Below are 21,078 nucleotides of genomic sequence, written 5' to 3' on the forward strand. Positions count from 1 at the left end.
ATTGCTACTTGCATCATCATCAGGTCCGACAACACTGCTTGTGCATCTATATACATAACAACTGGAAAGAAACGCGAATACCATTTGACTGTCAAACCAACTATCTCTCCAACGATCCATTCCGCTTTACATATGACTTGAATCAATCTTGATTTACATATCTCCATCCTCACTTCTTCCAACCCTACATCAAGATGTCGCGCTCACTACCTACACCACCTTTGTCGTCACTCCCGTTCTCGGATCTACAAGGGATGGCAAGCTACAATGAACCGATGGAATCACGCTCACCAAAAGAATGGTTTGATCGTGCAAAACATGAAGCTGATTTAGCTGTATTGGCAGAAAGAAGTGGTAAAAAAGAAGAGATGTTTCTGGCTTATACGAGAAGTTGTCAAGCTTATTCTTATTGCAAGATGCATCCTTCGAATAAAGATCTGAGGAAAACAGATCCACATTGGACTGAAAGAGTTAAAGATTTCAAAGAGGTCAGTATCCTCACCTTCCATCCATCGCTCGTCTACGAGTATTAAACGGTCAAGCTGATCATGTCACCTTCCCGTCGTGTATCATCGTAGACATATGAGATCTTCTTGGGTAAAGCAAAAGAGATGAAAGAACAACTTAAGAAGAGGGACGTCGAACAGAATGGGTGAGTGCTCCTTTTTATTCATATTTGAGTCTATTGTAATAACATTTCATTGTCTTCAAATTTGTTCCACATATAGTTCTTTAACAACGCCTCGTCCAGGTCCTTCACGTAGTCCGTCTGGACCCGATATAAGGGGAGGTGGAAGTATAGCCGATCGGATGAAGGCATTAGGAGGTCATGGAATGGATATAGGAAATCCCAATTCTAATTCCAATCACAATCATAATCCTCCCGTCAAACGGTACGGGAAAGATTTATCTGCCCCTCCAATCGCGGCCAAACCCTCTCAATTATCTTCCATACATACACCGTCCACTTCAAGTCAAGTGCATAATAATGCTACTGGATCAAGTGCTGGAGGGAACTTGGGTTCATTGAGAGCTACAAATACTAGACAGAGAAGTGGTTCGGGATCAAGTTCCCATAATATACCTTCACCATCCAGTGCAACTTCTGTTAAACCACCTTCTATAAGGGAAGAAAAGCAAAGTCAAACTGTTCGACCATCTGCAACAGGATCATCTACACGATCAAGAAGATCCACAAACCCTATCGATGGAGATCGCCCCTTACCGACTGCACCAATAGTGACGAATTCCCCGTCACCCGTCAATCAAAATCCTCTGCCAATCATACCCTCAATCTCACCCCCTAATCGATCTTACATCAAACCTTCCATCCAACCCTCGACAGCGACTCCTTCGAGACACCCTCTTCCATTCATTCCACAATCACACACTTCACGCAGTCTTGCTGCTCAAGGTCAGGTAAATGAAGCGGATACATCTTCAGGTACTTTGAAAGATTTCGAAAAAGCTTTCCCTTCACTCAGTGAATTCGGTAAACAATTCCAAGATGATGATGACGATCTCAGTCGTGCGAACGCTCGAATCGCCCAGTGGTCATCCTCTATCAGCTCGGGCAAACAACAACCAGATAAATCTGGTTTACCAAATGGTTCCTCTAAAGTGACTCATCAACGTGACCTTGCTATAGATGAAGACGATTCATCCGAGATGAAACTACCTGATATACCGAACTTTCCTGTTTTACCGTCTGCTCCTTCAAACAGACCTGGATTACCTCTTCCACCTCGACGAGCCGATAGTATTGATGCTATGGCCAAAGATTCTTCTTCGCCGAATGATGAAAAGGCTTTATCGCCACCAGTACCTGAACCTGGAGCTGGATTGAAAAGGCCAGCAAGTGTACCCAACGTAGCTACTTTACCGGGTGACGTGGACCTGTTATCGGATGAACCAATTTTGGAAGGCGACAAAGATAAACATCCTTCCAAACCATCTGCCCCAATACCGCAATCAAGATTTGGACCTCCAAACGGAGTAGTGAAAGATTCAGCTCCGAATGGAGTGACAAGAGATACTGCTCCCACAGCTGGATTGAAGGATCTAAGATCACCACCGCTGTCATTTCCTGTCGCTGTACCTACTCCTCCACCCTCTACACAAAATCGGAATCGAGATTCGGCTCCTCCTGCTACAACAGCCAACGGTCTACATCACTCTCAAAATTTCCAGAAACCCAAGTTCCCTTTCAGTAATTCCGTTACTCCAGATGAATTGAGGTCATATTTCCTAAATCCCGCCGTAGAGATGCTGTTACTGGATGTAAGGAGTGAAGAAGAGTTTCAAAGAGGTTATGTAGGCAGAGAATATGAACCCAGAGGTGCCAAGGTCAACATCGCATGGATGGATCCTACTGTATTGATGAGAGAAGGGTAAGTCATTGCGTATGGCGTACAACATCATTTCATGTCGTACCCGTACTAATCCGGAACCTTTGAAACTAGAATGACTGCACAAAAACTTGAGGACTCATTATCACTTTCACCTACCGCTCATCAAAAGGCCTTTCAAAACCGAAACAAATTCGATCTGGTAGTTGTGTATGACTCAAAATCAACGAACTGGCCAAACAAAGAAAAAGGTTCGACCCCCACCTCAAAGTTATGGGATATGATATACGAATATGAATTCCAGAAAAAACTAGATAGAACACCTGTTCTGCTTTTAGGTGGATATGAAGCTTGGAGAGAATTCATCAAGATGCGTGCGGCAAAACATGCTGCTGCACATGCTAATTCTCAAGGACATGGTCACGGACATAGTCATTCTGTTCAAGTGAATGGTCAAGGTAGACCATTCAATCCAAAAGCTAACGGTTACAGTGCCAAGTAAGCGTTTCCTACTTGATCCAACTCAAGAAGGAGATGACGAAGGCTCGCTGATGGGTGTCGTCACAATAGTTCTCCTAGGCTCGATCACGTCATCTCACCCAGCTCTTCAGTCGACTTAACGTCAAAGAGAGCTAATAGAGAAATGCCAGTTTATCAATCTGCTCATTATGCGAAAAACATTACAGACAGCGTGAGTTAAGAATCCATCGTTCCTCCACTATATGCTGATATCGAGGGCGTACAGTTCGGTTATGCACCTCAATCAATGACAGGTGAACCTTCGTCTTACATATCTGGTCAACCATCTCGATCATATGCACCAACATCTGCCTCTCACACTCGCTCACCTTCCAATTACTCTTCGTCGACCACGACAATAGCGCCTCCACCTCAAGCGTCAATACATCCTGGACCTGGAGCTAGACGTCGAAGTGATTACTTGGATCAACATGGTCAAACATATTCTGGATCTGCTTATGCGCCCACACCTTCACCAAGACCAGCTGTAGATTACCCTCAAGCTCATGCTCTAGCTACTGTACCTCAGCCTCCTCCAGCAGCTATATCGCCTATGGATCGATATGATACAAGACCTGCTGTAGTCAGATCCGGTAGTATAAGAGGTTTAGACTTGGTAGCTAGAGAAGGTGATGAAGTCAGATATTGGAACGATGTCGTTTTGGGTCTGACAGGATTGAAGAATCTTGGAAAGTGAGTTAAAATTTGGAAACCCCTTTAACTTCATTCGTTTGGCTATACACGTCGTTCGTCGAATAGCTGACATCTTAATTAGTACATGTTACATGAATTCTACTTTGCAATGTTTATCAGCAACATTCCCATTCACGTCTTTCTTCTTAGGTAAATTTTCTACCACTGTCTTTCCATTTGGTTTCTTAGCTGATACCGCGATCGATTTAGATGGATCATATAAGCGCTCAATCAACGTTTATAATCCTTTGGGAACCAAAGGTAATCTGGCTAATGCATTTGCAGAATTGCTGAAAGCATTGTGGAAAGAAGATTACACATTCTTATCACCTGTCACATTCAGGAAAAACATCATCACTTTTGCTCAACAATTTTCAGGGACTGATCAACACGACTCACAGGAATTCCTATCTTTCGTCCTGGATGGTTTGCATGAAGACTTGAACAGAGTGAAACATAAACCACCGCCAGTGGAAATGACACCTGAAAGAGAAGCTGCTCTAGAAACTTTACCTCCCGAAGTTGCAAGTGAAAAAGAATGGCAAATATATAGAATGAGAAATGATTCATTTATCGTTGATCTGTTTCAAGGTCAATATAGAAATAGATTAGAATGCTTGACTTGTCATAAAGTGAGTGGCAGCTTTCACTTTGAGCTGGTCGGAGAAACAATTCAAGCGGTGTTAGCCTGATCGCCTTTGCCGGAATCTACACTATAATAACTAACTTTGGCTTTATCACAGACATCTACCACCTACGACACTTTCATGTATATGTCCCTTCCAGTTCCCGCAGGCAAATCAAAAGTGGTTGTACAGGAATTGATTGATGAATTTGTCAAAGCTGAAATAATGGAAAAGGAAGATGCATGGTGAGTTTGAGTCGATCATCGTTGTTCGGAACTGTCAACTCAGGTGATCGCGCGTTAATCCGTGACAAAACAGGAATTGTCCAAGATGTAAGGTTCCTAGGACCGCCTCTAAGACTTTGACGATATCTCGACTACCTCCAGTATTACTTATTCAATTGAAGAGGTTTACGACTCAAAATGGAGTATTCTGGGATAAATCGGAAACACCAGTTATCTTCCCTGTTAAATCACTTGATCTTACTCGATATGTACCAAGAAGACAATCTACAGGAAGAGAAGATTTAGATGATCCAAGATGTCAAGTTGGACCATTCAAATATGATTTGTACGGTGTCAGTAATCATATGGGAACGTTAAGTTCAGGTCATTGTGAGTGAGGTTTCCATAGAAGCGGAACTATCGGAACCGTTAGCTTGAAGAGCTATTATGTATGCTGATCACCATTCGGAATTGAATTTGTCAATCGTAGATACCGCTTATGTCAAATCAAGCAAAGGTTGGATGTATTGTGAAGATTCAAAAGTCACTAAAGCTCAAGAAAAAGATGTTGTTGTGAGTGGACTTCACGCTCTGTTAGTTGCTTCCTTTTCTCAGCTGATTAGATGTATTTGCTATCAGTCTCGTCCTGCTTATATTTTGTGAGTGCCAATTGTGATCTCCGGTATCGTATGATCAACCGAGAATATGCCATAAGCTGATTATTGTCTTCAATTGTGATGTTAGGTTCTATAAACGAATACGAGCATAAGAAATGACGAATCCACACAAGGGGAAGTCGGCTGCCTTGAATTTTGACAGAGAGTGAAATTGGTGTATAGGGTGTTCCTCATTAACGCGTTTCCATTCGGCCAGTATTTCAATATCAGTTTGTTGTATATTTTCATGACCATCGGATTACATAGATAGTCGCACAGTAGTGCTGTTGCCAAAATGAGATGTGTTTATCCATGAATAGCTTGAAGGAATCCCCATTAATTTAGTATACTTCTCGTCAGCTGTTGCTACATAATTGCGTCCGTTCAAAGTAGCAGTGCATAACAAGTCTGACTTTTTTCTCATCCTTATTACCTGACGAATGACAGTTGATTCCTGTTCCGTAACGTTTATTCGGATCTATACTCGTACTTGTCGACCGGAAAAGGAATTGGAACCTGATCTAATCTTTCGCTTGCATTTCCATTTCCCTTTTGTCAATCATTGGTGCCCTAAAATCGGATGATCACGAAATGGTAGGTAACATGTCGAACGAATCTCGTTGAGAGTGCCTAAGTTGACGTTCTCTTTAAGGATAAAAGGATAACGATTACTAAACGGGTAAAGTGATTTTTTCTTCAATAGAAGATTTCGCGAATTGAAATAATTTAGAGGAACCAAGAGATACGGCACCGAGTTTCCCTATTTTTGATCTTGTTTTAAAGCTGAATCTATGCTTGATCTCCCATTTATCACTTGAGCGAGAAAGGAGATGATGATGTGACGAATAAGAAAGAGAATTGCATCGTTCCTTACAATGACGAAGAAGAACAAGTCTGAACCTGGTTCCTCATTTTCGGCTTTCTTGCACGTAGTATTGCTTTCTGGACAGACAAATATGGACAGTCTGTCTGTAGAGCTTGATCAATGCTCTTTTTTCAATTCACGCGGATATAGAGCTAACCTGCACCTGATCTATTCTTTTGGAAGATTAGGTGCTTGTATGTCTACCACCTAACATGAATTTCCGTACTAACCGTAAGTACAGTACTACGAAGTTATGAAAGCTACCATAAAAGTGTACGAGTAGTTACTAGGCTAACCCGACCAAGCGATAGAACCAGAAAAAGGGGATCTTAAAATCTGATACCCTTTTTTTTCGTTACTCTAGATACGAATTTAGGCTAGATTATCTATTTCACCTATCTAATCCGCTTACTACGACTCGTATCTTTGTATGATTCATTCATGTTTCCCGCTTGTAACACTTTCCAAACCTGACTTAAGGATAGAATGACTTTCTTCCCGAATGTAACGGACATGCATCATTCTAATCCTTTGCAGTGGTAGCTAGTATTAGAGTGGAAAAGACGTTAAACAAGGCACATGTTCTTTTACCCTCACTCTTAAATCTGACCATCCCAATTCTACCCTTCTACATCCTCCTCATTCCTGAGTACGGTATAACGATCGATCGAACGTTCATTTCCTGTTGATATGTAGACTAATATCTGATGTTCGTACTTCAGCTGTCGTACAACAGTTACTCAGAGTACGAATAAAGGTGATTCCGTTGGTTTTTCGCACTAAAAAAAGGAACCATGTCACCACAGAGAAAAAAGTTGGAAATGTAATGTTATGTTTTTGGGGATGGGTCCGTATACAAAAAGAAACTATGGATCGTTGATGTGGTTCGATTTCCACTGTTTGGTCGATACGAGTAGATACTAAAACCATATCTGGTTTCTTGGAAAACACATCCTACTCATTCCACCCCTCCTTGTCCTCGCATTCAACTCTCTCTCAGTACTGCACCGAGATCCGTTTCAGGTTACACATCTCCCTTGCACCCTTACTGTCGACATCTTCACGACCTCATCCCTCGATTATAATTCGGCTCCTTGCTTGATGTCAAGACTTGACAGATCTTTGCTCACGATTCACGAAAAGTTGAAACCTGGACGACCCTCAACCGCTCAACCCCTATATACATATAAGGCACGGAGAAGAGCATAAAAAGCATTCGGGTAGCAACAGGAAAGATATTCCGAAACGCCTGGGTCTTGTTCTCTTGAAGATACCAGACACACGCTCGTTCCTTGTCCTTTTCGTTCACTCTCACATTCGAGGACATTCCTCACCCTTTTCGATTTTCTCTCAGCCCGGGTCCTTGGAACTGGTTCCTCTGGCCAGAAGCATCGGAATACGAAATCAAGATAGGACACGATAGCTTGGACCTCATCGATTTTCGATTTTCGATTTTCTCACAGCTGTGCTCTGTCACTGTTTGTGTCGCTGAGAGAGGGAAAAGGTCTGCGATCCCTATAATCATTGAGGGGTTTGCTCACCTCAAAATACATCATCAACGATCGAAAGGAAGGTAATTCAGCAAATTGAAGTGGGAAGGAAAAGATTAATCCACGATCAAAATCAGTGAGTCATTATTCATTTTGATCATCATTAAGTTGTGTCTTATTGTGATTGTTTTTTCTTTGCATACTCAGCTGACTGGGAAGGATCTACCTCAGTCTCAGACGATACACCCCTTCTTATTCGCTCATTTCTCTATAATCAAAAGGTTTCCACCATCAAAACATCAGTCATCGTTCAATCATCAATATTCAACGCCTCGCCTTCTGCACGGTTCGTCACTGCTGATATAAAACCTCCTTGCGCATCCGTTTCGCACCCTCTCCTCACCATTGATCACCTCGGAATCCAACGTCACACACGACATTGACCATCAGAACAAGGGTATCATTCAAACCTTAATAGAAAAAGCCAATCGTCGGGTAGTCAAGGTGAATGAGAAGAAGCCAATATCAAAGGATCCACCCTCGATTATCTCTTTTACCTGTTCTCGCCCGTTCTTCCTGAACCTGATCACACTGTCCCAACGGCCGCAACAACCTTCCTAAATTCCTGCATCTCTGTCTCGAAGCAGCAATCGGCATCTCATCGCGCATCCAGTCTCCACATATACGTCCGGACCCCGTCTCCATTCGTATCTCATTTCCATCTCACTATAATAAGCTTGCCAAGTCAATAAGAACCCTCCTTCTTGCTCTATTCTTATCAACGAATACACCTTATCAGTAACGTAAAAACAGCAACCAAGATGGACGCTGGACTCGCTCATCTCGTCAGCTGGAGCGAGGCTACGAAGGGCAATGTACCTCCTCCCCTCACCGTGAGCCTTTCACACGCTTCGATGGTGCTTCGCCTGTGCTAATTTTGCTGATCTTATAGGGACCGTCACTCACCATATCACCATTGCCCGCTCCTCATCCCCCAACAGTCTTTCTATTCGGTGGAAAATCAGTCAAGACACGTCGCCTGACATCGGAGATGTGGGCTATGAATCTGTATAGTAGAATATGGGAAAGGGTAGACGCAGGTGAAGGTCCTGGACCAAGGTACTTTCATTCAATGGATGTTTGTGAGTGAAACATTCTAACCTTCGCCATTACCACCACTAGCATACAGGAGCTGACTGGATTTGATATTATTAGGGGAGAATAAACTCGTTTGTTTTGGTGGAATGTCAGACTCAGATCCAATGTCTGTTCATAATGATATTTGGTTATTTGATTGTTTTTCACGCCGTTGGGTACCTCAACCCAATCCCTCCTCGAGTATGATAGGTTTGGGAATATCATCGCCTAACACTACTCCTACGTCATCCCAAGATCCTTCTCTCCTACCTTCGGCAAGATACGCACATCTCAGCTCGATCTCAAGAGGCAAACTCGTCATATCAGGTGGTCAACATTCAGACAACTCGTGGATATACGAGATCAACGTTTATGACCTGAAGAAGAATTTGTGGGAATCAAAAACAATCCAACCCGAATTGGGAGGTTTACATTCAAAAGGAGCGTACAGAAGCGTGGCTACCAGTTCAAAGAGGAGAGTGGTGGTTCCTCATGTAGGGGGAGACATGAAAGCTACATCATCACACAGTTATTCTATCGATGAAGAGGGGGAAGGAGGCGGTAAGTCACCTATTCACTCTCGATTGCAAAGGCATGCTAACTCTGTTGCGCAGACGTATGGTGTTATTCGAATTACGACTTTGCGAAAGTGCGACGAGAACTTGATGTTCTCTCTCCCAATTCATCTGTTTCACCCATCTCCTCCAGCAAACATGTCTCTCCGCCTTCATTCTACCTTCGCGATGACTCTGATTCAATGCGCGGTCAGCATCAACCTCCAGGATTACGGTTCCCCACCGGTGGTATCGTAGGCAATCATTTTATTCTTTGCGGACTTTATCTCGCATCATCTTCCGCCGCTTTCTCAATATGGGCTCTCAACCTGGAAAACATGGTTTGGCGACATCTCGAGCCAAACGTGTTGTCTTCTGGAAGCTGGAATCGTGCAGTAGTCTGGCCTGAAATGGCTAAGATCGTTGTATTCGGAAGCACTGAACTCGATCTCGCATCAGACTATAGTCGACGAGCGGTAAATCTCGACAATATGGCAGTCATCTGCCTTGAAGCCTTTGGCATCTATCAACCACCTAAATTAGAAGTACCTGCCAGAGTTCAGCAAGCTGGATTGACAATGCTGGAAGAGAAATTAGCATCTGACTTTGAGGTAATCTGTGACGATGGAAGAAGAGTAAAATGTTCCAGGCAAATTCTGTCAGAACGCTGGCCATGGTTCGCGGAACAAGAAAGCGCTCTGTCCCACAAGACCGCCGGCGTCCTCTCTGCTGCTGCTGCTGCTGTAGATATCAACGATACACTTCTCGGATCCTTCACACCTGCTCGACTGGCTCCTACCAATCTCACCCTTCCTGAACCTTTCCCCGTCTGCGTAGCTCTCGTACAATACTTCTACACTCTTTCGTTATCTACTGCTTTGCAGAATAAGGCTCCTGTAATTTCAGCCTTACTATTCCTTGCCAAGCAATACAACATTGATCGACTGAACAAGCTTGTCGTGCATGCTCTTCATGAGAGATTGGAGCCTAATGTCGCTGTCGGTATCTACGAAATAGCCACATTGGCTGGTGAACAATGTCTCCAAGTCAGAGCATTGAACATGATTCATGTAAGCTCTTGAAGACCTTGCTGGAAAGATGACCGTTGCTGATTATAAGTGCAGATGGCCAAAAATGCAGCTGCGCGAACTCAACGTCAAGGCCCTTCCGGTTCGCAGAACTCAGAAAGCGGTAGCTTTGCTGGCCGACCCGATGTGACACCCGTTGGGACATACCAACAACCTTCTGGCAGTTCAAACCCATCTACCGGTCCGCGAGGAAGTCTCAATGATGACACACCTTACCGACGAGCAAGAGCTGATTCTCTGACGGTCCCCGCGGACGTGCTCGAACCTAGTTCTATAGACAAGCCTGCCACAGATGTCCAGGGAGACAATCATGGTGACTCGGCTGATCAAGTCAACGCTCTGCTCGCGGCACTTGACGTGAATGCTCCTGTGTCTCACAAATTGTCTGAAACCTTTTCTCAGCATAGCCCATCTTTACAAGACTCTATGGAGCCAGCTTCGCTGTTTCCCGCTCCACCCAGGAGAAATCCCCTCAGATTACCTATGCCCCCACCACACATGCCTTCATCTCGACCTTTTACCGCACCTCAAACGCCAGATTCGTCACATCCTGCTGGAGGCTTCCATCGACCCTCCAGTCCTACCAATTCTGACGTAACTTCCAATTACCCATCCACCCCTGCCGAATCGATGAGGGAATCCTGGTTATTACCAACCCGAGACTTATCTTCCTCAATGATGGACAGTCGATCAAGTTCAGGACCAGGTATACCTCTTCCCCCTTTACCCGAAGACCACCAATCAGGTCATCACATCCTCCATGTTAGACGAAATCTATCTTTCCCTTCCAAGAATAGAGAAGCTATCATCGATCCTTATTCCGGAGCGAAGAAGTTGAATTTCACAACCTTGGAAGCGGCATCAGACATACCTCCGATCACTCCACCACCACAATCATTCTCTGCTCAGCAATCGAGAGCCATAGATTCCATGAACTCTCACAATAACGTTTCTACATATTATCTCGAAGCCTCCACGTTAAACTCTCATTCTTCTCCAGCAGGTTTGTCGAGAGCGACCTCTTCTGCATCAATCGATTATTTTCCCAAGTCAAGCAACAATCGACATTTCTCAGTCAGGACTGATAGCACAACTTCTACGACTTCAAATCTGTCCACGAGGGAGATTAGACTTACCTCGAATGGAAACAATATAGCAAACGGAAATTCATATGGGACTACTTCAACCGATCATTTCGAAGGCAACTCTCTATACCGATCAAATACTGAAAGATCGACAATTGATGCTACGAGTATAAGTTCAGGATCAACTGGAACAAGTAGTAAGAGAGCTGCCAAGATTGAAATGAAAGCGTGAGTAATTGTGTCTGATCATGAATTCCTGAGCACCTTACTGCGATTTTTGTTGTTGAAGATGAGCGTAATGTTCGCTAATGATTCTTCCGACTTGAACAGTATCAAAGCAGCAGAGAAAGACGCCAAGAAATCCGAAGCTCAAGCTCGATTCGAAGCATTACGAGCTCAACAAGCTAAGAAAATGGTTATGCTCAAAGCAGAAGCACAAAGACAGGCTGATATCAAAGCTAAAGAAAGAGAATTACAAGCTCAAATGGATGAATTGAATCAAAAGAAACAACCAAAGAGTAAATGGGCCAGAGTGGGCAAGAACTTCACGGATGCTGTGTTGTTTCCTAGTGGAGGATCAGGCTCCACGATGTTCTAGTAAATTGATAAACACAGGAATAGTGGTGATTGGCTAGGGGTTGAGACTATGTAGATCGTCAAGACTGTAAGAAAAGAAAGGTGGTACTGAGACCTGAAATATACGAAGAACGTTACAGATGGTTGACTTTACATCGATCATCAATTCGCAATTGTCATTATAACATGTGTTCGTTTGAGTCTGACGATAATTGTTCTCTTTTGGATCTTTGGTGTCTGTAAAATTAGAGTAAATGTATATGTTGCCTCATGCAATTCATTGGATGCACCTCACGGTCGTTGATCATGCTCAATACGGCCATAGCAGCTCTTTTCATCGGGAAAAGTAATCAGGATGTGGTAGGAAAAGGTAGAAAGCAAGTACGAAGAAGAATATGCGGTAGTGGAATCTCCGAATATCATCTTATTTATGAAGCGTAATCGAACAGCACCAATAGTGCTATTGCTCCAACCAACAAAGGGTAGAACGCGTTCTCTAGATTTGCCATTCCTGTTATAGCTGATGGCGGCGCTATGTGGAAACCACGCGATCAGCAAATATCAGAGAGACTGAATATGGCTTGAAAAGGTATAACATACCTGTGACAGGTAAAGCTTGAATTGGTGGTTGTGGTGGATTCGAACCGATATGCTGTGATTGAATATTAACATTTCCACCTATAGTATCATATTGCCATTGATGTATGGGTTGGGGTTGAGAGTGAGCATAAGCGAATATGTTCGGCAGAAGGTCACAATACCAAGGTTGCCAAGGTGTACATCGATCATAAAAGTATTGATTTCCATGATAGTAAGGAGGGCGATCGTAGTTATAGTGATATTGGGGAATAACTTTATGTGTAAGTGTCAACTCATCCAAAAGAGAGATGATGAATAGGTGAAAGTAGAAGACATGAGACTCACCTCCTGCTCCTCCTTGAATAGGGTAGCCACCACGAGCTTGATTGACTTGAACTTGAAGTCCTGGTCTTTGATATTGCACTGTCCTTTGTTGTGCTTGTTGTGCAGGGTAATAAGCTGTGAGATGAACAGTACCGGTGTTAGAACTGTTTTTAAAGGGCATATCTCCTCGCAAAGACTACTATACTGTCGAAATTTGTTCAAATCAACTGACCGGGTTGTTGTCTCACTACTTGACTACCAGGTTGATCACTATACCAACTCCATCCACCACCGCCACCTGGACTAGCGAATTGACCTTGACCGCCCATCTGGTTCTGGGGTTGAGGCTGGGCTATCACACCTGGGACCACACCTCCATACACGGAAGGTGGTACCTGTGGCTGCTGTTGCACGATTTGCTGTACTTGTATCTGACTTTGAGGCTGCTGCTGTTGTTGTTGTTGTTGTTGACACCAAGGTACGTAATTACTTACAACTCCAACGCAACCTGGCATCCCACCGAAACTGTTCCCAATACCATTATTCATGCCCCATCCCCAGCCACCGCCGATTCCGACTCCGCCTCCGGGAATCGTAGGTACACCACCGAAAGGTAAAGGTAAAGTAGGAACTAATGAATTACCCGTCAAACCTAATGGACCTTGAAGTATGATTAGGACTAGACAGCAAAAAAGGAAGAAGCTCATCCATGCATTGGCTGATATAGTGGGCACAGGTTGAGGTGCTGATGGCTTAGGACTTTCCTTGGATGATGACGAAGATGAAGATGAAGAAGAAGGTTTGGAAGACGATGAAGAGGATGAGGAAGGTTTGGGAGAAGAAGAAGAGGTCGAGGACGAAACTGACGGTTTAGATGAAGATGACATTCCGGGTAAATCAAACGGTAGAGTAATCAAAACAGATATAAATCCTAGTATCGAGCAGAGGATTAAGATCACCGCTAACGGATGAAGGAACGGTGATGGACCTTGCAATGCAGGTATGCCAGGATGTATGACTGGAGCTGAAGCCGGACCAGGGACGGGAACAGGAATGTAAACGTTTTGTGTATGTATGAGTGTCTGAGTGGCGGTAGGAGCAGGCGGATTGTAAGCAGGTATCGTCACTTGAGCAATAGTGATGTCTGCTTCATCAATCGTTAAGGTTTGTTGTTTGTTTGGGTGATTAATTGAATCAGCTTTAGTGTAGGTTATATTAGCTGCAAGGTGTTTTAGAGCGAGTAAAGAGGTGAGTAATTGAGACTTATGTTTGAGTTTGATACATGTGAGATGAAAATAAAACATCTACTCTGAATAGTATCGATGAATTGGCTTTTATAGCTTGTCTGCTCATATACGTATATCAAGGAGACGAGTCAACATCTGGGGGATCTCGCTTGCCTTGATATCGACTGACGGCTTTACTGCCTGTCCTTTGTCCAACATCCGGTTCAAAGGATCTCAAAGGGTCGGAGACAAAAGTAGCAAGAGTGTCAAAAACAAGTGTCGTCGTTTCGTGTTATCCCTCGTGTTGCAGCTGGTTGAGTTTCATCGATGGGTTTGTCCAGTTACTTTATCATGATGCGCATATCGCTTACTCTTTACGATGTGGATGAATTGGCGAGGAAACTCCTCTCAAGGCTCGTTCGATTTGTCCAAGGCAACAATTCTGTCAGCTCAATCGTCACTGAGCCACTCTACATCGAGAAACAACAAGGGCAAGTAATGCAATGAATGGATAAACAACCTTTATATTCATGACTCTACTATATATCATTAAAAAAATCAATCATTATCCATATCAACCGCAAATGTATGAGCTACAGATTAGAACGGAAGTTGAGTGGTTTGTTTGTTTTAAAATTCATTATTTTTCTAATTTCCCAATATAGTGTCTGATGATACTTTGACCATCACTTTAAGCATGCACTACTGGACCTTCCAATACAGGCATCTTGTGTGGTTTGAACCAAACCAAAAAGACTAGACCGGTGAACAGGATGTAAGCACCAGTGAAGAAATACGAGTTCTTTGAACCCGTCCAATCCTCGATGGTACCGTCACCTGTACTAATCAATCCTGCTTGGATGGAGATACCGATAACACCTCCGACTTGGAAGATGATATTGGCGAATGAGCCTCCTACACCTGCGAATTCAAGAGGGAATGCTTGAATGATTGAAGTGCTGAAAACAAGTAACTCGAATCAGCCTTGTAGATCAGGTATTTTGCGCAGGGTTCCGGATGTAACTCACTTCATACCAATGAAAACGATCATACCACCTGCTGTTCCGATGATTTGACCCGTGAACATGTACTTCCAGTAATCTGTTCCAGCACCACCACCGCTGAATGCGAAGAGCATACTTCCGGTGAAACACAATAACGAACCGACGGGTTGAACGTATTTGGGTTTGGTGATCAAGAATGGTAATGCTTGAGTCATGGTACCAACGACTAAAGCGGTGATACCCATTGGAAGTAATTTGACAGCTGTTAGAATGGCGGAATTGTGTAAAGCCTCTTGGAAGTAAGTCGCAATTCGAAGTTGAGCACAAGCGAACCACATGAAAATCGCTGAAGCTTGAAGAATCAATGGGAAGATATTTGGGAATTGCCACATGTCATGAGGTAATAATGAATATCCTCTAGGCATGTATCTTTCCCATATTAGGAAAGCGGCAAAGAGGAAAATGGAAACGATTAGAGGTGCAATGAAGATGGCGGTGTTCCATCCATCCACAGCGGCTTGAGTGAAACCAAGGATGAAAAGGACCAAACAAGCGATGAGGATTGCCACACCTCCAAGATCCATTCGCTTCAATTTGGCAGCTCCAGGTAAATCCTCGGCGACGGCTTCTGTTCGAGGCATTAACCACCAGGCTAAAGCAGAGAAAGGGGCAACCATAATACTGAGAAAGATCAACTCGTCAGCATCGCTCGCAAGAATGCGTGGTACAAACAGATACTCACGTGATGAATCTGAAATACCATCTCCAGTTAGCGAGTAGGAAGATACCAGCGAGGACCAAGGCAATAGTATTGGCTAAAGCACCTGCCATACCGAACAAAGCGAGTTTTTGACCTTGCTCAGCAGGTTCAGGATACATTTGGACTGAGTTGGAGGTTTATGTTGTCAATATTGTTTCTATATTCTTTATTTCGAGGTCAAGATTACTCACTGATCATGTTGATCGAACTTGGAATAGTCAACACGGCCAAAACACCAGAGAAAGCTCGAAGGACGAAGAAGGCATATTGATCTGTCATGAATGAGATGATCAAGTAGAAGATGGCAATACCAATGAACCCAATAGTATAGATCCTATGTGGCGGGTAAAGATCCGCCAATCGACCAGCGAAAAGAAGGGTAGATGCGAAGGCAAGACTATATCATGATTGTGAAATATTAGCACCATATTCCGCTAATGCCAGCTAGAGTACATTATTCTCCCCCGATACTTGGCACACGAGTTGTAGCACTTTCAGCGCGTCTGACTTGCGGGCACTCCGTACATGTTCTTAATTTTTCCGCACGAAGCATGGACAAAGAACTCACGAGTAGGTACCCAGGATCCACGCCTGATCACCAACGGACACTCCCAGGTCTTGTGAGATGGGCGCCGTCATCAAAAAGGTAGCAGACACTCCCGCTGCATCGATAAACATGCTGAGAACGACGATAATAGCGACGAAATCGTCATATTTGGTCAGCTCTGCGTCATCTCGGTGAATTTTTTGAGCGTGATTTGATTTTTTTTCGGACTCTTATTTTGGTTTTATAAATAGCCACAAAGGGCGTAATAACGTGATGGCCGCTCCACCGGAACGACTGGGCAAGGAACAGTTAACTCACGAGAGGCAGAAACAGAGTAGCAGAACACCCTTTCTTCTCGGACTCAGAGAAGCCAATACATTTGGGTGATGATGGGGATGAGCTGTACCGGCCTTTTCCAAATCGTGTTCGACTTTACCCATAGTCGACTGAGCAGGAAGATGTTCTTCTGGGCCTTCGTTGTTGCTTGAGAGTGTCTTTTCCTTGTCAACGCCAGTAGCAGTGAGGTCGGTCAATGTTGCACCAGCATCGTCAGCCCGTGGTGAGGGCGACACGTCGTCTTCCGATACAAAGGTCGGTGATCTCGAAAAACCATTTGTCTCGCCATTAGGTGCGGAGGGTGATACCCCCGACTGAGCGTTGGGAGCTGTGGTCAGAGATGACATATTGAGTATAGTAATTTTGTTTTCGACGGTGAGGGAGAGAGAGAGACAACAACTAATTTAGATAGCTATATTGTGTTGTGTTCTGAGGTACAGGATGTATGCTTTGATCGTTCCTAAGCGATTTAAACGTTTGAATGTGAGAAGCACGCTCCTGCGTTTCAGCCTGTTTGTAGAAGATACGAGATATGAGAGAAAGACAAGAAGATTATTGGTCCAGCTTTATATGTGCGCTGTGGAACGTTCCCAACTTGATGCCCGAAGGGTACCATATGGTGAAGCTCGGCGGTGGGAGCTCAATATGCTTACAAATGATACGACTTATTACAAAGCAGGGTAAAAGGAAGGAGAGTACATGTGAAAGGTTTGTTACGTCGGAGCCGAAGGTATTGCTTTCGAGTCTAAAAAGTCTTTCTGAATGGACCGCTTTCAAAGTTTTGTAATAAGAGATGTATCACTTGTAATCGATCCCTCGATCACATAACATAATTTTAACATAATAAGAATTCCTTCTCCTTTGTTTCCCTGATATGCGAGCTCGGGGGAAGGAGTGTATCGTATGATAAAAAAGTGTAATAAGACTGTACGTATACGCACTAAGAACTAATCAAAGCTTTTGACCGAAGGCCGTGCAGACCAGTACGTGAAAATGGATGAGGGGAGGACACCAATCCGCGACACCAAGCGATAAGAAATACTCGGCCATTGAAGATCACTCGCTCTCATTTTTCGTCCATTACTCGTATGGGTTAATCGATCATGGCCGGCGGTCGCATTTTTCGGTTTTGGCAAGCTTAAAATAAAATAGAGATCGAATCTAGATCAGATCCCAATTCTTTTGAATCAAGGATTATTAAGCCCGAAGGTCACGTCGACATTGAAACGATCTTATACAGATCTCACCCCATACCTTACGCACGTGGGAAGGACGGCCAATTACATCGGTCTTATTCAGCGGAACATTCAGAATTGTGTACGTAAAGAGGACCGAGTGGCCGCTGTATGCAGCATATGGTATGCTACGCGAGCCTATAAGAGTACGTGCTATAAATCCGAGATCACATCCAAGAGATAATGCAAGAAGCGGAGATGACCGTTAAAACACCTTACAGCACAGCACAGAGGTGAAACAACCAGGAAGCAGGAATGACACGGTGATAATGAGACTACAGATCAATAAAGTGAAGAGCATCAGAGACAGGGTGACAGGGTGACAGTCGTGTCGTCCCAGATTCACCACTTTTGCATCAAAGAGAGACGTGCAATCGAGTGCAAGATCGTTAACAAACAGAAGCTGGATTGGGAATGTCATGAGCTAGAATCAGTCTCGCCGTTAACGTATGTGACGTCACTACCACACTCCATAATGGAGCGATTGACCGGTCACTCCACCTGAAAACAAGCAACAATAACAAAATCATGGCACAGTATAGCCAAACATCGTCGAATGACATATATACATACGTAGAGTCCTTAACAGCAGTATACAGTGAAGCGAAATCGTGTGATCCTACTCACCTCAACTATGACTTCTGATAGCTTACCTAAACCACCCGAGCCGTTAGCGCAACCAATTCGACTGATAGTAGCGTTATCTGCGCTCAGTGCAACTGTCAATCCACCTCCTTTGACCAATACACAATGGTATAAAACATCTTCCAGTAAATGGCTTACATCGGTATGCAAACTACTTTCATTCGATCAAGGTCGGTTACCGCCTTCCATCTCTCCTGAGAATGTGAAAGCATCCGCTGCGGATCAAAGGGAAGAATGGAGCTCTGAAGAGATAAGTCGAATCGCGGGTATCTTAGTGGAAGCTAGTTTGGCTTCAGAAACAGTAGCAGAAGAGAATACTAAAAAGGAAAAGAAAGAAGAAGGCGCATTGAAATACTCGCCAATATCAAGACTACTGTCCTACCGTACACTTCAGCTATTGGGATTACAACCTAAGGAACTCATACCGCAAGCTGAAAAGAATCTATCAAATACTCTTTTCCACGCTTTGAAGGCTGCTGCCGAGAAAGAAAGTGAAGAGAAAGTGGAAAAAGCCAGGGAAGCTCAATCCCAGGGGTGGGGCGGGTCTCTAGGTCGGCACTTAGGTAAGTGATCACCAGTTCTGACTCTTGCTTGTACGCATGTACGGCAAGTAAAGCTGATCGTGGTGCGTGTAGCTACCGGAGCTGGAGTGGTGGCTGGTGGTGTACTTATTGGAGTAACAGGTGGATTAGCTGCACCTGCTATAGCAGCTGTGTTAGCTCCATTGGGAGTAGGATCCTTGCTTTCAGCTTCTGCTGCTCCGGTCGTTTTAGGAACGCTCTTTGGAGTCGGTGGAGGTGGATTGGCAGGGAAGAGAGTCAGAGAACGATGGAGGGGCGTCGAAGAATTCAGTTTCATAGAAGTTGGCGATGGAAATAAAGCTACTCAGGAGGAATTGGATGAGTTGAAAGAAGCTCGAGCCAGAACGAAAGAACGAGAGGAAAAGAAGAAAGCTGAAGAGGCCAAAGAAAAAGGTAAACCCGAAAACGAGAAGCAAGAGGGCGATGTCGAAGGACAAATATCCGAACAAGATGCGGAAGAATTGGTCAATCAAGGTAGATCGGATATAGAGGAGAGGTTACTCAAATTATCACTGGAATCAGGTACCAGGCAGTCAATCAGCTCGTCTGGAAGTAAACCTCAGATCGCATCAGATAGTCCAAGGGTCTCTCTGGATCATGCAAAGGATGAAAAAGCTTTAGTCGATGTTAAGAAACCACCAAGCTTGACGGTGAGTCCTCTTACCTTCGCTGAGCAAAACGCCGTCCTCATGACAGGGAACCTAATTAGTCCAAGCTGACATGCATAATATACGATAGGCGACCATAGTGGTCCCTGGCCTGCTGACAGTGTCGAAAACTGAGGGCATCACAGCTTGGAGAGCAATCTGTTCATCTGCCACTGGTTCGACTAACTCTACTATCGCTCCGAACCTACTCTCAGATGAGAAAACAGGCTTGACGGATCCCACAACGGGTGCAGCAAAGGCAGTAGGGTTGAAAGACGGCAGGGATGTTTATCTGTTGAGATTTGAAAGTGCGGCAATGTTGAAGACTGGAAGAGATGTTGATTTATGGGGTGAGCATGACGATGCTACCACAGCCCCCTTTTCATTTATTGATAAATTCAATGCGTGCTTGTTCATAGTGACTTCCAAGTTGAAAGGTCTGGTGAAGAAGGAAATCATCAAGCGTACGGTGCTTTCCGCGTATTTCGCTGCTGTCAGTCTACCCATGTAAGTGATACACATTCTATCCGGGCAGACTCTCCGAATGACTTTGCTAATCTTTCCTGATCGACATAGGTCCGTGTATTCTATGGCAACTATGACGCTTGACAATACTTGGATGCATGCTGTCGATCGAGCCAAGAAAGCTGGTAAATTACTGGGAGAGGTCATCGAGAAGAGGGTGCAAGGTGAAAGACCTGTTGTGCTCGTACGTTTACGTTCCTCTCATCCATTCAAATTCTGCTAATACGCGTGGGTTTAGATTGGATCATCAGTGGGAGCCTTGACAATCCTACATGCTCTGCTATATCTTTCTTCGCTTTCAGGACAAGGATCTATTCCAGCATATGTTGAATCTGTTTATCTGATCTCTTTACCCTCTGCTCCAACTGCGGACGAATGGAACAAAGTCAGAAGTGTAACTAGCAGAAGAGTAGTCAATGCTTATAGTGATGCTGATTTGGTCTTGGCTGGTGTAGTGAGGTGAGTTGTGACCTCACCATCCATTGAATCAGAGTAGTAACGCTGGGAATTGAATTGACAATGCTATGCTCGACAGGCTACACGAAGTTGTATCAAGAGCAGCTGTCATGTCTAATGGGATTCGAGTGGCTGGATTAGGTCCAGTCGAGCGTCCCGGTGTTGAAGATGTTGACATCTCCTCGGTGTTGAGAGGTCACATGGAGTTACAAGCTAAGATGCCGGAAATTCTGAAGATTATAGATATTGACGCTTAAGATGATGAAAACATTCAAGCGTTCGAAGTAGAGGCGACTGGCGGAGTCGGATAATGTAAAATAATATATAGAATAACCACGATGCACTCGCTACC

At 44.1% G+C, this 21,078-nt stretch overlaps 5 protein-coding genes across 5 annotated transcripts; 3 read left to right on the forward strand and 2 right to left on the reverse strand.

Moving 5' to 3' along the window:
• Positions 1 to 194: 194 nt before the first annotated feature.
• Positions 195 to 5,179, forward strand: IL334_007546 (uncharacterized protein; the record flags this gene model as incomplete). The annotated part of the gene is made up of 13 exons (XM_062939236.1): positions 195 to 488; positions 579 to 652; positions 729 to 2,390; positions 2,463 to 2,846; positions 2,919 to 3,039; positions 3,094 to 3,560; positions 3,643 to 3,710; positions 3,771 to 4,192; positions 4,304 to 4,431; positions 4,505 to 4,800; positions 4,901 to 4,983; positions 5,050 to 5,069; positions 5,155 to 5,179. The coding sequence occupies 13 exons, from the start codon at positions 195 to 197 to the stop codon at positions 5,177 to 5,179; spliced, it is 4,044 nt and encodes a 1,347-aa protein (XP_062795287.1).
• Positions 5,180 to 8,242: 3,063 nt separating this feature from the next.
• IL334_007547 (uncharacterized protein) lies at positions 8,243 to 11,883 on the forward strand (the record flags this gene model as incomplete). The annotated part of the gene is made up of 6 exons (XM_062939237.1): positions 8,243 to 8,314; positions 8,374 to 8,563; positions 8,637 to 9,119; positions 9,173 to 10,182; positions 10,237 to 11,513; positions 11,616 to 11,883. The coding sequence occupies 6 exons, from the start codon at positions 8,243 to 8,245 to the stop codon at positions 11,881 to 11,883; spliced, it is 3,300 nt and encodes a 1,099-aa protein (XP_062795288.1).
• A 406-nt stretch (positions 11,884 to 12,289) lies between these two features.
• Positions 12,290 to 14,068, reverse strand: IL334_007548 (uncharacterized protein; the record flags this gene model as incomplete). The annotated part of the gene is made up of 4 exons (XM_062939238.1): positions 12,290 to 12,393; positions 12,462 to 12,539; positions 12,786 to 12,899; positions 12,997 to 14,068. 4 exons carry the CDS (start codon positions 14,066 to 14,068, stop codon positions 12,290 to 12,292), a joined length of 1,368 nt encoding a protein of 455 aa, XP_062795289.1.
• Positions 14,069 to 14,681: 613 nt separating this feature from the next.
• Positions 14,682 to 16,984, reverse strand: IL334_007549 (uncharacterized protein; the record flags this gene model as incomplete). Its single annotated transcript, XM_062939239.1, has 6 exons — positions 14,682 to 14,949; positions 15,019 to 15,675; positions 15,737 to 15,878; positions 15,946 to 16,151; positions 16,323 to 16,433; positions 16,620 to 16,984. The coding sequence occupies 6 exons, from the start codon at positions 16,982 to 16,984 to the stop codon at positions 14,682 to 14,684; spliced, it is 1,749 nt and encodes a 582-aa protein (XP_062795290.1).
• A 1,522-nt stretch (positions 16,985 to 18,506) lies between these two features.
• Positions 18,507 to 20,983, forward strand: IL334_007550 (uncharacterized protein; the record flags this gene model as incomplete). Its single annotated transcript, XM_062939240.1, has 7 exons — positions 18,507 to 19,080; positions 19,153 to 19,748; positions 19,837 to 20,095; positions 20,165 to 20,252; positions 20,322 to 20,454; positions 20,509 to 20,729; positions 20,806 to 20,983. The coding sequence occupies 7 exons, from the start codon at positions 18,507 to 18,509 to the stop codon at positions 20,981 to 20,983; spliced, it is 2,049 nt and encodes a 682-aa protein (XP_062795291.1).
• Positions 20,984 to 21,078: the final 95 nt, after the last annotated feature.

Source organism: Kwoniella shivajii, chromosome 11 (assembly GCF_035658355.1).
Source record: "Kwoniella shivajii chromosome 11, complete sequence".
Taxonomy (NCBI): Eukaryota; Fungi; Basidiomycota; class Tremellomycetes; order Tremellales; family Cryptococcaceae; genus Kwoniella; species Kwoniella shivajii.